At 40.5% G+C, this 19,624-nt stretch overlaps 1 protein-coding gene and 1 long non-coding RNA gene across 2 annotated transcripts; one reads left to right on the top strand and one right to left on the bottom strand.

Moving 5' to 3' along the window:
- Positions 1–1,895: 1,895 nt before the first annotated feature.
- Positions 1,896–18,254, top strand: LOC117827147 (KN motif and ankyrin repeat domain-containing protein 4-like). The gene is made up of 10 exons (XM_034703641.1): positions 1,896–2,168; positions 7,886–7,965; positions 8,052–9,566; positions 11,643–11,718; positions 12,516–12,824; positions 12,988–13,072; positions 13,989–14,208; positions 14,305–14,447; positions 14,873–15,073; positions 17,554–18,254. Exons 2-10 carry the CDS (start codon positions 7,947–7,949, stop codon positions 17,644–17,646), a joined length of 2,661 nt encoding a protein of 886 aa, XP_034559532.1. The 5' UTR covers positions 1,896–2,168; positions 7,886–7,946; the 3' UTR covers positions 17,647–18,254.
- Positions 6,236–7,425, bottom strand: LOC117827148. Its single transcript, XR_004634154.1, has 3 exons — positions 7,289–7,425; positions 6,748–6,962; positions 6,236–6,500 (listed from the first exon to the last, which is right to left on the bottom strand). It is a non-coding gene; the product is annotated as an uncharacterized LOC117827148 (long non-coding RNA).
- Positions 18,255–19,624: the final 1,370 nt, after the last annotated feature.

Genomic DNA, 19,624 nt, shown 5'->3' with positions numbered 1-19,624 from the left:
CACTAGAAGTAAAGTCAGAGGATTGTTTTAGTCTTTTGGGTTAATAGACAAGAACATAATCTATCAAATACATCTTATTGGATAAGTAAAGACTTGAACCAGTTGGTGGCACTGCATAAAAAAGTCAAGCGATTAATCAAATAAGAATGATTCATCATCTGGGCACTATGAATGTCTGCACTTAATTTCATCCCAATCTATCTAGTTGTTAAAACACTCCACTGGCAAAAAATGACAACTTTAGGTTTATCTTACAGTAAAAGCCTGGTCACCTCAAAATGATGTAATTGTAATGGTTTTCAGTATTTTCATATTGAAAACCATAAATCTTTAACTGATAAATACTTTTACTCATCAGTGACTGACAGTAAATAGTGGGTGATCGGGAGTGTCTGGCGACATAACCTCAGGGGAATATTAATACAAAAAAATAAAGGTTTATGGTTGTTCCAGCTGATAAATGTTACAATATTTTACTTGATAAACTAAAACTTTTACCCAATTTTTGTACAGAAAAAATGTTGGGGATCACTTGGGTGTGGAGGCTTTATCCTCTGGGGAACATGAATAACTGTTGAAATGTATTTTGTGTTCATCCATCTGGTTACTGACAGGATAAATCATTGATAAACTAAAACTGTAATGCACACTTGGTTAAATCATTTGAAGATCAACGGGATTAAAGGGTTTATCCACTGGAGGCTATGAATGTCTCCCCACAAATCTCCTCACCCTCTTTTGTACATTTTTAATATTTTACTTCACAAACTGTTTTTTTTTTACATTCTGGTGGTGCTCCAGGAAATGTTGGGAGATGAGAACACTTGGTCTGGACCACAGGTTTTATCCTCTTGGGGCCATGCATTTCTGTACACAATTTGGTCAGTCTGACTGGTAAATGTTGGGATCTTTAACCGACAATCAAAATATCTGACCCACAGGGGGTACTGTAGGACAAGTTGGGAGATTCGTTCTTTTGAGTTTATCCTCTGGGGATCATCAAATTCTGTACACAGGGTCAGTTTTGGCAAATGTTGTTTTAGGGATTACTACGTTCAGTCTGAACTGGAGTCTTTTTTTTCAAGAAAGTGTGTTAAAAATATCTGTTTCAATCTATCAGGTAAGTGTTTGGATATTTGACTTGATAAATGTAATCTTTGACTCGCTGATAAAAACCATAAGACACGCTTTAAAATCACAAGGGTCTGAAGGCTTTGTCCTCTGGGGGAAATTAATGTCTGTGCAAAAATTTTGCGACAGTCCATCAAACATTTATTGCGATATTTGGATGTGGACCATTGCGATGGACAGACTAATGGTTTAACAGACATTACTTTTCATGCAACATTGCCTTTGGCATGGCTAATAAAGCAATTTTAACTTCTTAGGTGACAAATGACGATGCATCTGCACTGTTGTTTATACTTGTCCACTGCCCTTTGAAAGAGAAGAAGGCAGGCTTTAGTGGCATGCTGGTAGTATCCCAAAGGAAGATGCTGGTTGGGGCTGAAAGAGGATTCAAGAAGAATGAGCGGTATGCACAGAGAGAGTTAACCCCCATGGATGCCACCAAGCCCTCTGTCCTCCCCCTAGTTCATTTGATTATAGGGGACAGAGACCACATAACATGGGGTAAGGTTACACATTCTGAGCCAGGGAGGTCTGTGAGGCCCTGCATGGTCGCTGATATATCTGAGAGGATCATGGAAGGTACACAGAAAGGTGACGCTGGTACTTTCTCCTGGATGTTCCATATTTTGACATGTTGTCACCTCCATCCCAGAAGAGCTGCTGTCTTTCCCAGCTGGCTACACCTCCTTGACTCCTATTGGCTGCTATCTGAAGAAGAGGGTGTGCTCCTGTAATTCTACCCTCCCACTTGTCAGTCTTCTTGGATGGACAGTACTAGAGGAACACATGTTCCAAAACCCCTCCCTGCTCCGTGCTCTCTTTTACACACAAGCAAACCCAGCCTCTGTTATGGCAGGGGCTGCTGCACGTTGGCATTTTCCAAACAGCCGGGGCATGCCACCTCCCTTTCTTCTCAGGAACAGACAGACAGACTGAACGGAGCTGAGCTGAGAGCAGACTGAAGTGGACTGTTAGACGTACACGCCCTCACATCAGCAAGACAAATTGGGGGAAACTGCAGGAGCACATGTCACAAGGTAAGATCTAGTTAAATATTCATCTCATATCTTTGAGCCAGTGGAGGACTGTTGGATTGGATATTTAATCAAAGCAGAGATGCTGAATGCTGACCTTGAAAGTCTTCGAAACAGGGACTGGCTGATCTAAATTCAGGGTCAGGAAAGCTTTTGACTCCAAAGTGATTTTACAAATTGTGTGGAGTGGATCTCTAGGCCTGAGCTGAATGCTGATCAGACCTTTGGGAGTAAAACTTTGTCATAAAAGATTATGTATAGCTAAATTTACATCCCAATTCATTTATTTCTAAGCATATAACAAATACACAGAGCACAAACACACATGCCCATGTGAACACACACACAAACACAAACACACACACACACACACACACACACACACACACACACACACACACACATGAGGCAACTCACTTTCTATTTTAACCTTGCCATGTTAACATACCTCAGCTTTCTTCCTTGCGTGAAGCCCCTGGCAGCTGTTTCATCCAAAGGCTTTGGCTCCACATACCACACAATGAGGCTCAGATGCCACAATGCAACCCTGACCATGTTGCTGTTGGACCACAACCAGAACATCTCCAGTGGTCCAAAATCCCAAGACGAAAAAGATACAAACTGAAATAAGATCACAGAACTTGAAGGATTTCCAGGAAGTCTATATGGAGACAGTGAGTGAGAAATGTGAGTCTGACAAGAAGAAAACAGACTAACAGAACAGCGAGGGAAAGGGAGCCTGAGTCCAAACAGTTGGCTTTGGTTTCTAAATCAACTCTGAACATAGGACAAGGTCTAGAGTTATGCGCTGGAAGGAAATAACAGACAGTAGCCAGAAAGTTGAAGGAAGAATGATTTTTCCGGGAACAAGGACATAGACAGGAAAATTTGCAGATTAACATACTGTACAGACAGATGGACAGGCACTGAGAGAAAAGGACAGAGACAGATGGAGGAAATCGGAGATGGCAAAGTGCATGGGGAGAGCTCTAAATTCTCAAGTTCAGGATTATGTTCACTGATTCAGCGATTTTCAGGATCCACATTTGATATCTTTGGAAGAACTTGTATGAAATATAGCACAACATGATTGTACTTGATTTTATATTTTACTTTATTGCTGATTTAAAGTTACAGACTTACAGCTCTGCAAGTTCACCTTGAGTGAACCCATGAAATCCAAACTTTGCTCGCATATGCGCTAGTGGACTAAACCGCTTTGACCACAATCAGAAACCAAAACGCTTCAGGTATCCAAAATCTTCTCTCTTGCTTTCAGATTCAGTGTTATCCAGAATGTGTTTATTTAGACTGAAGGATCACCACAGTTATTACAGTTCTTCTAAATGTGGGGACAATTCCTTTTGTAATTTTAGGAAAAACAAATGTCAATCTTGGGGCACTTTATAAGTCAAGGGATCACCAAAGTCATTGGGTGTCATCCTCTAGGAGCCATGAATGTTGATACAAAGTCTTACAGCAATCCATCAAACTGTCAGTTTCAATTTTGCCCAAAGTGACAGAGCGACCAACTGATATTGACCACCCTTTATCTTTGCCATTGAAGTAAATATAAGCCATGACCCAGTGATGAGAACAAATGTAAACTCCAGGGAAATTTTGAATGAGTTCTTTTTTCAAGTTGTTGTTAAAACATTTATCTACTTTCATTGAGAGGTCGCCCCTCTTCCTGTGTCATGAGTTCATATTTAATTTGTGGCTTGGGTGAAGAATGTTGTGGATAGAGATGTTGTGATTATGTGGTTTATGCTAATGCAGAGAGCTAAGAGGTCTCTGTGAGAAAGGACACATTTACCCACTAGGTACAACGTTAGCTCATGTGGAATCAGTGACATAATGCTTGTATAAAAAGATTAAGGATTTTTCAAAAAGAAGTTCTGCTGGATACAATGGAAACCTTGATTTTAAAAACTTGTTAAAAACAATCAGACATTCTCTGGTCCTTGACTTTGGACTGACTTCAATGTGTGCAGAGGCAGCTGTACTGTAGCTTTGTGCAGTTCTGTTTAGCCAGGGCCTGTCTGGGGTAAGGCAAATATTTTACGTTTCACTTCTTGGGTTTCCTGTGAGGTGGGCCTACCGCTCTGAGCATACACAATTAAAACCTGTGCCACAGAAATGTGGAGAGAGTTAGGCAATGACTCTTGGGAATTACCCTAACCCCAACTCTGCAAGATTGTTTCCTCTGTGGTAACCTGGTCAGAAATAAATTTACAAGTATGTCTATTTTTATGCTAAAGAAAGTGGTGGGCCAAAGCAGCTTGGATTTAACTTTGTTTGTTTGAGATCCCAACTGGATAATGTAAAAAATTCTGTTTTGGAAAATATCTGGATTCACCTTCTTGCTTAGAGCCATTCTTTTGTCTCCATGGTAGGCATAGAGCAACCCCAAGGTGATTTAGTAAAGCTTGCAACCAATACTAGAAGCAACAGGAGAAACAGCTTACCTGGCTTGGCTACAAAATAGGCAAACAAGCATCTGAGAGGTCTTAAAAATTGTACTTTTAGCTGTTCATTCAGTTGCAAAAAAACTTCTAAAATTTAGCCTTGGTAGTGGATCTGCAGCCTCTCAGTTTCTAGCCTCATTATCCATGCAGTGGTCTAAGTGGGCAGGAATGCCATGATAATAAGGCACTGCACTGACTCCCTGAAAGTAATATTAGGAAGGAGGATGCAACCGATGCAGAGGCGGAAAAACACCACAACAAATATGGCAAGTGCTCCAGAAGAACCTGCGGCAATACAATACCCATATGATCTACAATCTGACCCCTAACGCCCCTACAACAGCATGTCTCAGAGTAGTACACTAAAATTTGAGTGCTGTTCCCACTTCCTTGCCATTTGTGTGTATATTTATGTGGCCCTCGTTGCTGAAGCAGTTCAAGGTGAAGTGGTTGGCACAAATGAGCAAATTAGCACATATTGACTCTGCAACACTGAAGCAAAACCGCAATAGCATTTGTGGCAGCAGAATGACTCAAGGAGTGAGTGGGAGTGGATTTTTCACCCATGCCTATGCAAATCACTCCTGTAGTTACAGCACCACAGGAGCAAATTCATATGGCCTTGTAGAAGCTATGATTTCCCGGTAGGTGGGCAACAGAAAGAGGCTTTTTGGCTTCTACATTCCGAGTGTGGCAAGGCTGGAGGATGCTTAAGTGAAATCTGCATGTATAGGCAAGGAAAATGTCTTTTTCGTTAAATTGAACCTATAAGTACATTTAGCATTTTTCATCTTATTTGTTTAATCTCTGAAACAAAAACAAAAAAAACAAAAGAACACATGTAGCAGCAAATTCAAAGCATGCTTTGTTGCAATGCAGGAGCCAGGATAAGTGTTTCTATCTCATTGTCTGTCTCTTACAAGACACATTCTGAAACAAATATAGTTTCATAATACAATTATTTTGTACCACTTATAGTGGTAGCATGTTTAGATTTTAGACATTTGGTTTTTATATAAGACCGTTTATTTACTTTAGTGCACAAATGTACAATCATTTCCTGAAGTATTCTGTTCAGTTGATCTGTGGCCAGCAGTCTGCATTCTCTACTTGATGTCGGAACAGAGAGACTGATTGAGATCTCTGCAGTAACAGGTGCTCTGCTGTACACGGCTGATTGACATTCTGTGGGAATACAGCCTCTGCTGGTAGCTAATGTTACGCTCTTTGTTCAATCTTACTGCCACTCTACCTTCAGACCTTTATTATCACCTCCAAAAAACACCCATCTTGTTTTTCTACAAGATTACCTGTCTTCCTGGAAGACAGTGAACTCGATGATCTTATATAAGTTTCTTAAAATCAAAACAAATGTCTGGGTCTTTTCTCTTGACACATGCTGTGGCTTTACACCCACATGTATAGGCTAAATTTAGACTAGTCAGCTGGAGTGCCGACACATTCCTCTCAACATCATAAAACCCCACTGGCATAACAACATACGTACATACTATATCAGTTTCAACGTATAACACATGTATTGAAGCAACACAGTGTTCAGTCAGAGTTCTAGTTTAATAAATACTTTAACTACATCAGGATTAATACTATTCTGTTTCTTCTTTTTACCAGATGGAATGGGTTTCCAAAATTTGGTAATGCGATGAAAAACGCACTTAAACCTGTATTTGGTACCAAGAAAATTCAAAGTTTAATCCAAGAGGTAGCTGCACTTGGCTGAAGTTCGTAAAAACATCTTAACTAAACAAACTTTTTGAATTAGAGCTGAAATGTCTTCAAAACTTCTTGCAGTCCAGTTGTCTTTTGGATTAAACTTTGGATGATTGTGACCTGGATGACTGAGAGCCTGAAAAGAGACAAAGAAAGAGAAGAGATGTGATCAGTGCCAAAGTGTGAAACAATGCAAAGCTTTGTGGGAGAATTTCATTGTAACTTGATTGTCACTCATTTTCTTTTATTCACCTTTGTTTTCTTTTTCTGGAAGCTAAAAATGACAGTGTACTGAAGCAGACATAGAATTACATACATACACATTAAATGCAAGAGTCTTTGACTTCATGTCTACACCCACATACCCTCTCACACCCACATACCCTTCTGAGCTGTGAATCTATACACATCTATATGTGTTAATTGCAGATTTCTTGCTGTTCGCTGCTGTCCATCAGAAAACGTGTGAATGATGGAGGTCAGAATTCCCAGCAGTCCCATTTGGTGGTGTTTGTCTGTTTACTGCATAGCTGACATTGTTTGGGGCTGCGGCTCGGCGGCTGCAGTGCCTCAAGAGGACGGCGAGCTGCCACAGAGGCTGGTGGTCAGGAGAGGAGGGGAGGAAGGATGGGAAGAGGGAGGAGGGGTGGGGAGAAGAGGGAGAGTCACTCAGAGTTAAGGGAAGCAATGGCTATGGGGAAAACCTCTATCATTAAGACAAGAAGAAAGAAAAAATGGGAGTCAGCAGAATTCTGAAGTCAGTACAGTCAGTGGTTTTAAGTTTATGCAAAGTATGAAATGAGACTGAGAAAGGATATTATAGTCTGAGACAGTTCAGCTTAAGTAAACTACGGATCTGAAATAAGAATGTAGACTTTGTAGGAGGCACAGAGAGCACAGAAAGGGAGGAGAGTAGTGACTCACAACAATGGTTATCTGTTTTTGTGTCTGTAGGAGTATTTTTTTTCCTCCGTTGGCCAGAGCTGCTGGGCCAAACAGTCCCAAGTTATTTTCAGCCCTCGTCCTGGATGGCAGGGCTGTAATCAAGGGAACATCAGGCCTGCCACTGTTGAATAATAGCAGCTTGGTGCATGGAAGAAATGAAGCAATGAGAGTGTGAGAAAAACAGAAGTCTTTGAGTAAAAAAAAAAATGGGAGGGAAGAAGAGAGAGTAAGCACTTGAGTGTAATTGGATGTTTGTGTTTTGTGCTTTGTGCCACAATTGAGAGTACAAAAGAGAGAATTGCTGTTCAGAGTGTTCTTCCATCTGGTTTTATATTTAAGAGCTAGTCTTCCACCAAAAATACCACAGCTAGCCTCAAGTAAGTGTGAGTCAGGGCCAGAATTAATCTGTTTTGCCTCTTTAGAAATCATGAATGGCTTCATTATTTTATTAGATAAATTCACTATAACCACCTCTGCCACTTGTAATACTTTCCTAACCATATATATATATTTTTTTTTTACATGTTATTGGCTCAATTCAGCCTTGTAAATCCTTTTTTTGGTTGTTTTTTCCAGATACCAAGCATCCAACCAGATAATGTGACGACAAATTGTTGGGAAAACTGAAGACGCAGAGATGATGGAGGGACAAAATGGTAAACATTTGTCCTTTACCTACCAAACTGTCCAAACATGATATCTAATTGTGCTTGATACTTATATCTTGTCTTAATGTTTACAGGGAGTATTTTGCCTCATAAGCCAAGAGAGAATGGAATCAAAGGGAAGCCCCCATACTCAGTGGAAACCCCTTATGGCTTTCGACTTGATCTGGACTTTCTAAAATACGTAGATGACATAGAGAAAGGCAACACAATCAAAAGAGTCCCCATCCAGCGCCGAAGCAAGGGCCCACGGGCAAGCACTTTACCCAGGAACCTCAACCCATCTGGGGGTGGGCACCGCCCCAGTCCCTGGGGATCCACCGGAGCTCTTGGTCCCAGGTCACGACTTTTGGACACCTATCATTATGGCTACAATTCCTCAGCAAATGGTCACAGGTCGCCACTCTCTCCAACAGGACTTAAAAGCCTGGCTGAGATGGAAGCCAGAATCAAGGAGTTTGATGAGCAACCTTTGGGTGAGCATATCAGGCCTCATCTCCTCCGTGCATCAAGTATGCCACTTACAGTACTGCTGAGACAGAGTTCAGAGTCCACAGATGACCCAGGAAGCCTCAGAAGTTCCAGGGATCACCTTGGAGAAAGGAACGTCTCTTGTGAGGATGTTTTTTATTCCTCAGACAGCCCTCGACCACAGGATTGCTCAGGGTTGAGGAGGCGCCTCACAGAGGCCCTTGAACGGGTGGCGGAACTTGAGATGGAGATTAGGGTAGTCCCAGAGCTAAGGGCTCAGATCTGCATTCTTCAGGAGGAAAGGGAAAGGCTTCATCTGGGCCTAAATCAGCATACCCACCACCCTTCAATGAATGGAACCTCAAACTCAATCCACTACGGGATAGACATCAAAAGACCACGGCATGAAACTCATATCATGTTCCCTAGAAATCACACCTCTCGTCAAGAAGACCCTAACCCATCACATGAATGGAGGACTAGTACAGATCTGGATGAGCTGCTGACGGTGACCTCCCTGCAGGCAAAGGTAGCTGTGCTGGAGCAGAAGCTCCATGAAACCAGCCTGGAGTTCCAGCGGGCTTTAGGACTGCTTAAAGAACAGAGGGACGAGAGCAGGAGAAAAGAGGAAAAAATTGAGCACCTGGTCAGGAACCCTGGAGTGTGGGTTCGAGCAGAGAGAGTGGTGGTAGACCAGGATGGAGATGAGACAGTGGTGAGATCCATTGAACCATATAATCAAGTGTCAAGAAGTTATGAGACACCAAACTCTGCAATAACTGTTCAAAGTCAACCAAAGGACTGTGTTGATTCCAATGGAAGGATCCAACTGGAGTCTGTTGGACCTGAGGGGGTTCCAGAAGATGGCATAGATACAACAGTGGTCACCCACCATATCAAGAAGATCAAGAGACTCCTGAATCGACAGTGGGAGTGTTTGTGTGCAGACTACCAGTTACAAGAGGAGGGTAAACCGCTGAAGCACCCGGACCCCAAAGTTAACTCCCTGCAGCAAGAGATGATGGGGCTTGTTGACATTCTCACCTCCTACTACACCCAACATGAACACAGTGACGGACAGACAATTCAACCTGGAGATATTGAGAGCCACAGAATGCACGGTGTGTAAATGCTTATATCTCAGTTATTGGATGATGGATGATGACAGCACTAAGGCTTGTTGCATCTGTTCCTTCAAAGTCAATCCTATATTTATTAAGCAACGTAAAAAAAAACTACTACAACTTTGTGCTTCACGCTACACAGAGATGTGGTGCACTTGAGGGTTGACTCTGGGGAGTTATTTATGTGGGGTGTGATTAAACTGTGGTCTGGTCTTGGTTTGGAAAAAAAGAAGTCAGCTGGTTTTTACAGACAAAACAGCCACCCAGCATTTACTCCCAAGTTGTCAAACAGTGACGCATTTCAAGGATCTCAACGCACAAGTTACCCTTTAGATGCATCATTCACTCAACTCTCCAATATTGAGAACTAATCAGGAGTAATATGTGATGCTCAGAGACACAGTCACTTAATATAAAGACTGATAAAATCTATTTAAGAGGGAGTCAATGCAATGTACAGTCTGAACAACTGAGGACCTTTACCAAGGGGGTTTGGTCCTTTACTAAAAGGCCTTCTGTGTTTAAACTCAATCTCATCCCAAGATGTCTTTACCTAGTCCTAACCAGGTTATTATTTGCCTCAAACTAACCGTACAGACCATTTCACGCAACCATGAGTTAGTCAACCATGTGCGTCTGCTTGGCACTGAACAGGAGCAAACTTAGTCATTTGTTAAAGCTAAATAGAGGTAATGGAACAGAGCAAGCATCATTATGTCAACACCACAGCTGGGAACCTATTGGAACAACAGCAACAGTTGGGATTTTTTTTTACTTCTGTATTGGTTTAGTGACACCTAACTGATAAAGACGTTGGTGTCAGTGGGTGTATGGGAATCAGTTTTATCAGTGTTAAGCCACTGTATGTTTTGTCCTGTTCTATTTGTGAAACTTTTTATGCTGCTGTCTTGGCCAGGACTCCCTTGAAAAAGAGGCTTTGTATCTCAATGGGACTATTCCTGGTAAAATGAAGGTTAAAATAAAAGAAATGTATAATGATTGGTTGAGCCAATGCAGTCTATATTTGGGTGTAGTTAGATCAACTCAAGGCTTGTTTGAAGTTCTGTATTTTACAAGGTTTTCATTTAGGCTTTTCTCCTTTTAAATGTATCAGAAATCCCAGCATGCCAAGCTGAAGTAGCCAAACTGAATCTTTGAGTGTATTAAGTACAGTTCTCTTATAACAATCATCCAAATATCTGGAGGGCATGTTTGCAACAGTTATTACAGACACTACAAAGATTATTTTAATTGAATTATTTCGACCCATTTCAACATTACAGTAAAAACTTGCATTCAAAGATCAAATTACTATAAATTGCCCTTAAGATTGAAATCCTTAGGGTGGAATGAGGTTCTCCTTTTTTCAGTGTTGTGAGGTTTAAAAAAGGTTATCTATGCCAAATACCATGGAAACCTACCAGCTGCATCAACACGGGAAGAAGAACAAAGTTTGAGTGTGGACTTTAGGAGCCAGTGGAACAACTACACAATCACATGACTTTCAGTAAAGAAACCCTATGTCTCTTCAGACCATTTGACGCAACCATGTGTTTGTCAAAATGAAATAAGACAAACATGTGTACCTGTTTGGCAAACTTAGTCATTTGTACAACCCAAAAAGAGATAAAGGCAGTCCTCTTCAGAAATGTGTCTTTAATGTCATATCCATACTTAAGTCTAACATTAAAAAATACTTTTCAAAAAACATTTTATCTTTTTCTTTGTTCTTGTTCAAAAGTCAATATTGAAAATCAAATTATGCAACCAATCAAACTATAAATGTATAATAATCACAGAACTAAAAGACACAATGTTGCTCATCTGCCAAATATAGACTAATATGAGACTAATGAGATGTAAATGATTGCTGTTGTTTTTTTCTGAGGCTCTCATTTCTATCAGCGTAAACTGTTTTGACTTGGTATTCAATCTTTGTGAAGATTTGGTATTGTCCAAGAGAAATGATTCATAAAACAATGGTCCGTTTGTATTCCATCAGGAGCATGCAGTGTTGTTGTTCAGTTATGTTTCAACATTTCATCATAATCTTTGTGTTTGTCTCTCATTTAGCCTCTAAATCCATCATGAGGACAGACCCGTGTCCCCAGATGTCAGAAAGCCTACGATCTGGGGGTGATAATGAAAGGTTAGTAAATATCTCTCTGACTTCAGCAACCTTTAGAGTTATGATTATTGCTTAAAACCATACTTAGAGTTGACAGACATCCTAACTTGAGGTTAGTTAAGCTACTGTCATTTGACTGAGAAAAACATAATGATTTAGAACGTGAAAATGGCTGTCACTCCCTCTAAAGTTGTCATTTAAAGGACAAAAGTGGTGACTCCCATGTCTAAGGATGACTGAGCTCAGGTTTCTCCATTTTTCAAAGCATCCAATGCCTTGATTTATGATTTCTGAATTAGAGTAATTAAACAAAGATGGGAAACATGACTCTGACAGTGTGTGCAATGGATTGCTAGGGCTCAGAATAATCTTTGGCTTACTGCGAAATACAAGTTGTGTCAGATTGTTAAAGTGTAACAGTCACATCTTTTGCAGAATGAGTCAGCACAGTGAGCTTTGTGATCTAGAAATTAAGAGGAATGAGCGATTTGTTTGAAGTTTTTCCCTTTTGATATCCAGCTCTGATGCTTGAAAAGATTGGACTCAAAAAACTGATTGAATTACCTTGAACCACATAATATGAATAATTCATTAGATATCTCTTCCAAAATTCCTTTTTGTCCCCAAACTGCCAACTAGGACATTAAGAGGGGGAAATGTTCAACTAGCTTTTAAGTAGGATCCTGCGGCTGTAGACCTTGACAGGCAATTTAATGGTGTATATTTTAAGGGCATTTCTAATATATATATGAACTCGCAAAACCAATCAGTATTTCAGTCGATGATAATAATTTTCTTTTCTGTTTTCCTTTTCTAAGGTGCAAAGCCACCACAAGTGGGAGTTATGGGCAGAACTGTGTGACTCAGAGTGAGCGGAAGGAGGGTAGCTTCAGCCCCTGGGAGATGGCTGCTGCCCAGGTGGACACTCACCCAGAGATGAGACGGGTGAAGGAAGAGAAGCAAATGAGCCCAGACAGGCAGATGATATCAGGAGGACTGGGATCAGTGTGGGCAGATGGAGGTGTAGCGTCTGTGGAAGCTGAGACCCAAGAGAAAACAGTCAAGACAAAACCCCCACGAGAACAGATGGAGGGGAGTCCTGGCTCAGAAACTGCCACCGGAGGCAGGTGAGAGGACTGGAACTGAAGCCTGATCAGAGTGTTTGGGAAATGTAATGTTGATGTTTAGTCTTCAGGGAATAGCTAAGATGTTTTTATTTCATCTCATGGGAATACATTCTTCATGCTTTGAAAAAAAGCTATTCTTACTCACACATATTTTCTCTTCTAGGGATGTAGTGAATGCAGATTTTATGGCTGCTTGTCAGTTTCTCAAAGATCACATGGACAACATGGATAACCCCAATGAAGACATGGTAAGTGGTCCACAATAAATATAAGTCATACCTATATATAAACTGATTCATTGATATTTAAACTGCTGACAACTTATACATTTTGTAAGTCTCAAAGTGAATTGGAGGAACATTCAACCCAAGGCAACAAAAAGGTGTCATAAATACTGACATATCTGCCACTCTGCTCAGCTATATTTGCTGTTTCACCTTTGTTTTGGTTTACTAAATTATTCCCGTTTTTCCTATCAACCTGTTTGCAGATCTTGTCAGCAAACAAAAAAAGTCTTATACAACATAGTCAACTTGACCAGCAGCAGAAGGCAGAGGGGTGGAATTAGCAGCTAGTTTGTAAACTCTACAGAGCATTAAGCAACTAAAATGCCAGATATTTGATGGTTGCGACCAAAATGGAGCTTCAAAGGAAGTGAATATTGAAGCAGTAAGAAACTAATGAGCAAGATAGACCTATATGTTGTTGTAAAACAAAAAAGTGTAAAGTGGGTGTGAAGAATCACATCATAAAGTAAATACAATGTTTATGCTAAGTGTCATATTTGTCAGTTGTATGCTAGCATGTTTCCCCTAAACAATCTAAAATGTTGTGTTTACACCTTTGTCTCTTGCCAGAAATATGTGTACCAACTTTAAGTGAGTCTGTTCAATTACTGTTAATAATCAAAACATGATGGAGTGCCAGGGTAGTTAGTGGTTACAGTGTGCGCCCCATGAACTCATTGCAGGGGTCACACGTTTGACTCCGCCCTCTACCCACCACATGCCCTGCCTCTTTTTAGATTTTCTATCCAATTAAAAATGAAAAGACCCAAAAAATAACTTAAAAGAAACGTTTTTCAAACATGTTGCGGTGGTCACATCCTTTACAAAACGGTACCCATTAACACATTTCTTATGTTGCCTATTTTTTCTGTTCCAGAGAAAGGCTTTGGTGGTCTGTTTTCAGCACTGGTTCAGTGCAGCTGCAGAGGAGACATCAGAGGCAAGCAAGTTGGCTGTGCAGCTGAAAGAAGTAAAGAAGTCCACACCATCACTGCTAGCCTTCTTGGTCAACCTAGCGGACGACAACAGCAACACAGTACTGCATTACAGTGTGTCTCACTGCAACTATGGCATCGTCAGCATGCTACTGGACACAGGTAGCAGTAATGTGTTAGCCAGAGCTTTTGAGCAAAGGAAGAGTTTGCTTGTGAATGCAGAAAAAAAAGTATTTTCTTTTCTGATTTGCTCCAAAGGTGTGAGTGATTTAAATCTTCAGAACAATGCCGGCTACACACCAGTGATGCTGGCCTCACTGACAGCACCAGATGGCCCAGGTGGTATGGAGGTGGTCCGCAAGCTGATGGAGCTGGGCAACATTCACACTCGCTCTAGCAAGGTAAGACAAAATGAGCATATTTCAAATGTGACATGGGTCAAACATTTCTTCTTTTTCCAGATGAGTGAACTCTAGTTTAGGGACATAAAATAAAAAGCACATATGAGATTTATGGTTTGATTTTTTTGTTTTTTATGTAGTAAATGGTAGACTGTATCTACTAAACAAATGACACATTATGAAAGGGTCATCCTTTGATTTTACACCTAAAAGTATCACTATGATTTACTGAATTCATAACAGCCCTTGATTAAGTTTACTTTTTGGACTTCTAAAATGTAAATAGATGGTTTGAGTGTTCCTCTGAAGCATCCTTTAACATGGAACTCTGCCCTTTGAGCTGAACAGCATCTGAACAAAAGACAAACAAAAATAAACAAAGTAAGTTTTTATCAATCACCACACTGTCTCTGTACCTCTTACAGACGGGCCAAACAGCTATTCACTTGGCAGTGAGACACGGGCGAGTCGTGATGGTTCGCCTGCTATTGAGTTGTGGAGCGGACGCCAACATCCAGGATAACCAGGGAACAACCGGCCTGATGTTTGCAGCAGAGCGGGGCCACACACACATCGCAAGACTGCTACTCGAGAGGAGCCAGTGTGACCTCACGCTGACTGACAAGGTGATACTGCATGTACTTTTAATATCATTGCAAAACCCTTTAACCAGAGAAGTCTTTATTTCAACTGCAGTTTGTTTAAGATACCAGCGATATGTTTTCTCATCTATGAATTGGTCATTACACCAGAGAAATTAGATTTAAATAAACATGAAATTCCTCAGGCAGACCATGAAATTAGATTGTATGTCATAGTGTTTATATGATGACTTCAGTTCCTTTTCCACTGTAAAATCCTATTACATTTGTTATATCTACTTTTCTATTCACTTAACTGAGCACAAAAAGCAGCTTAGAGTATGAAAGCTGAAATGTTTTGACTGACACTTTGTGGAGGTGGGTGGACTGACAGTCTGGATGCAGCTATATACAGCTTTCCCAGGATTAATCAGAGCTACAGTATCTCCATAGGCTGAGATGAGCTAATCCTCTAACTGTACCTTATCTGCCAGTCTGAAGCAATGGGAGGGAAAAGAGCAATCAAGAAGATGCAAATGTATCTCCTTCTTTTGACTCAGCATGCCTTTATAGTAGAGTTTAAGAGAAAAAAAGATCATCCAGCACGGGTGTCCCATCTTAATTCAAAACCATATTTCACCTCCACACAAACCCCAGATTAATGAGATTAATTTAATCTGAACCCATTTGTCTTAAGAAATGAAAATACAACCTTGCACAGTTTTGTCGTCTAATCTCTTCTCTGGGAGCTTCAATTCAGCACCTAAGGCCAATGCATGAAAACAAGATTAGGCAAACTGCCATGCTAGCATTCATTTGAGGCGGTTAGTATGATGGTTCCTTCAGCTAAATGCTAACATCAACATGATTATGGTATGGTTGAATTACTGTTTACAGTAGGATTATTGAGAATTAGCTTAATATTTATGAACTATTCAAATTCACTATGCCAAAAATGATCAAATATTACAGAAATAAACAGTGTCTATGTAGGTGCTAATATCAACATCAAAATGATAAAACTACAGGTTTACTGTAACGTCACTAATTAAGGTTGCCACCTTGGATTTCTGGAAAAAAAGGGACACTCGACCAATTGTTTAGGGCGGAGGGCTGGGCCACTATTACCAGTTGAACCTTTTTTGGTCATAAAAGTTGCAAAGGCTGCCTGTTTGTTTTTTTTTATATATATCACAGCTTGATGCTTTTTTGTTTTTGCATGGATTTCCAATGCGTTTTTCCCTTCATAGACTACGGAGATCTTGGTCGGACACAAAACGCATGTGGTGGAAAAATCGTCTCCCTGGGTCGGCCGTAAACATTCAAACTCTGACAGTGTCGCCAGTCAGGATTGTAACTAGTATATCTGGGTTTTTTTTCGTGCTGGTGGCTTGCATGTATATTCTCCATCTCCTTCCTCGTCAGTCGTCAATCCTCCCATTTCAAATGGAGACGCCAAAAGTTGGTGAAAAGAAGACCTCAGTGCGGAGTATGTCAGCCAATTCAGCTTGCTGTCTCTCTTTGGTCAAGTTTCCCTCCCTGCTTGAGCCACTTTGAGCGCTTGGGCACACGTGATATAGGCATAGACGGGAAGAAAACTGAGGCAATTTTAAATAGCCGCAGGAGCACCTTTCTAGACTACAGAACGAAGGAAATCAAATTAGGTGTTTGCATTTTCCCAAAAAAACGGGACAAATTGTGTCCCGGGAGAGATTTTCATTTTCCCGGGACAGCTGGTGAAAAAAGAGAACAATTCTGGGAAAGATGGGATGGGTGGCAACTCTATCACTAAAACTTGTCTTAACATTTTCAAGAAATACAAGTTTACCAGTACAACTGACAGATATAAATCACAAATCAAGAGTCTTTTGCCAAACTAGCTACAATCTGAGGCTTAGCGAAGTAGGTCTTTGAGTTAAATGCTAACGTCAAAGACCATGCAAACATGCATTTTAGTAGCATCACTGAATTTAACTTATTATTCACACAGCTTAACTGGGTTTATACTAAAATGCTAGCATTCTACCGTCAAGCTAGCAGCTCTATGAGGCAGTGCATCAAGCTAAATGCTTATATTGGCTTACTTTTCACTCTGACATTGCTAATGGAAGTAGCACAATGATAAGTTTGTTACTCTAACATGTTATGCACTAACGTTCTCTATGAAATATAAAACATAGTAGCATCTCATGTAATTAGCTTTGCAAGTGTTAAACAAAGGATCGGGATTAGTAGGTTTTTACCCAATGATAATTCTAAATGAAAGTTTGTGTTTAACAAAAGTTATAACAATTCATCGAGTGGGCAGATGAAAGTCCTACCAATTTTAATGTTGTTCAAAGTAATGGCCAAGCTATTTCAAACTGGTCTAAAGTGTTGAACTGACAGGAAACAGCAACATAGCTAGCATGGCTAAAGCAAGGTGTTCTGAGTAAGCCTGTCTAACACTCTTACCTTATCAGGGATTCAGAATAGTTTTACTTCTTGATCCTAACTTTGTTTCTCTTTCTGTCTCTGTCCCTCAGCGTGGTAGAACTGCACTCTCGATTGCCATGCAAGGTTCCCACACAGACACAGCCGCCCTCCTGCAGGCCCACGCTAAAGCTCGAGCTTTGTAGTTCTGAAAACTGGGAAATAATCTGCCGACGTGTGATCCGCCCATGTGCTATGTTTCTGTCTAAGGACAAAAACACAGTCTAATGTGGACTCTATGTGCTTGGTTTGAGCTGTTTTTATTTTTCTACTTTCTGGACATTTGTGCAGATATAAGCTTGATTTTAGGGGGGATTACTTCAAGATATTGATGAATGAAGTAAAGCTAAATCTGCCTGTCATGATTGCTGATGCAGTATAGGGCTTCAGTACATGTGCTGATTTCTGTTGTTTTTAATGATGACTTTCAGAGCTATGTCTGACCTTTTCACAAATCAGTAGCATCTTTGCTTTGCAAACTATGCAATATGAAATATATATTTATTGTGATGAGTTTATTGCAGGACAGATTAATATGTCAAAATGTTGGTGCTTATAACTTTAACTATCACAGATGCTCTAAAAGATTTGGAACAGTAAGACTGATACATTAATAAAGCAGCCATTTCTTTAAGACGTGTCAAATATGCAAAGAAATACAAAATGCTGCACAGTGGGCACAACACCTGTTGTAATAATTGCTGTTTGCCAATGCATAAACTATATGTTTTTAATAAATTAGCAAAAAAGACGATTTTTTTTTGTATCCCAAACCAAACAAGTTTCTGAAGAGGTACTGCACAGTTAAATGTGTTGTCATGACCTGAAAGGTTTGACTGCACTTGGATAAAACACAGTAATGCTTATGTCACTAAGGAATTTTGATGAAAAGTCTAAAAACTACATTTTATGTGCTAATTAGTTCAAACTCAATCTTCTGCCCGAAACTCCTGCCTCACACATACATTGCCCCACTATGTCCACCTTTTGCTCACTCTTCTTATAATTACTTTTTAAACTGATAATGTAACTACCCTTTGAAGCTGCATTGAAGACCCATTCATCAGTTGGTTGCTGTAGGGTCAATCCTGACCAGTAGGTGGCACAACTCTCCCATTTCCCCCTCAATACAGTCCGCCAAAGCAACAACTCACATACTGAGAGCAACAATGTACATAAATCTGGAATTCTAAAACAAGCATATCCAAGGGATTAGATCTAATCCTTCTCAAGTATGACACACAATTATAGACATCATAGCCACCAAATTGTACTAATTCCACCGTGAGAGAGAACACAATGAGATTCACCTGCAATCCTACAGTATGGCAGCTGAAAAGGCCCAGCCAGGCAGGAGGGCAGATGAGTGTGAGTGGCCTTTGTTCTTCTAACCCTCCTCTGGGAAACAGCAAGGGGCTGAGCTTTGGTCTCTCTGTGAGGACGTGAGATTACACTGGTGAGATAAAACAAAAAGGATTGAGTGTGGAGATGAGGAGGAGGCTGGATTTCTGTTTCAATGAGCAAAGCCACCTCATTTCCCCCAAGGATTTTTCTTCCCAGCCCGGCTGACTGACTGTCCTGCTGCTTTAATGACCCTGAGCAAATATATATCCTCAGAAGGAGACAGAGATGGATGGATGGAGATGGAATCAGCTGCTTTTCCATCAATCAAATGTCAGAGATAAAATGTAAGCACACAGACACTGCAATAAAATGAAAGGGGAATGAACATCACATTTGCTCTGAACAGATGACCACAAAATGAAAACATTTTGAACATAAGCATTCATTTGTAGGTGTACTGTAGGCCATGTGCCCATATTATGGATGTATAGGTGTAAATATATCCTTCCCCATCCAGACAGGCCTTCACGGCACACTGAATAAAGGTGTTCATCTGTGCTTTCCTGCAGCAATGAGCATCTGTGACACATATTTGTGTGCTGCAGGAACCACTGGCTTAATAAAAATACCTGTTACATAATATCCTAATGGGGTTTGGTACAACAAGCAAGAGTCTGAACGGCATTAGTCCTGCTTCAGTTTAATAATGATAATGGACTGGATTTATCTGCCACTGTTTTTCTGTCTGCGGATGAATCACTCTGTAAGTGGATGAACGTG

This window comes from Notolabrus celidotus, chromosome 15 (assembly GCF_009762535.1).
Source record: "Notolabrus celidotus isolate fNotCel1 chromosome 15, fNotCel1.pri, whole genome shotgun sequence".
In the NCBI taxonomy this organism is placed as follows: domain Eukaryota; kingdom Metazoa; phylum Chordata; class Actinopteri; order Labriformes; family Labridae; genus Notolabrus; species Notolabrus celidotus.
Note: the sequence above shows the minus strand (reverse complement) of the source record. Positions and strands in the feature narration are given on the sequence as shown.

Excerpts from the sequence above, each read along its gene's own strand:
- LOC117827147 (XM_034703641.1), top strand. Across the intron at positions 11,719-12,515 it reads TCTGGGGGTGATAATGAAAG|GTGCAAAGCCACCACAAGTG; the intron begins GTTAGTAAATAT and ends TCCTTTTCTAAG. Across the intron at positions 14,448-14,872 it reads TTCACACTCGCTCTAGCAAG|ACGGGCCAAACAGCTATTCA; the intron begins GTAAGACAAAAT and ends TACCTCTTACAG.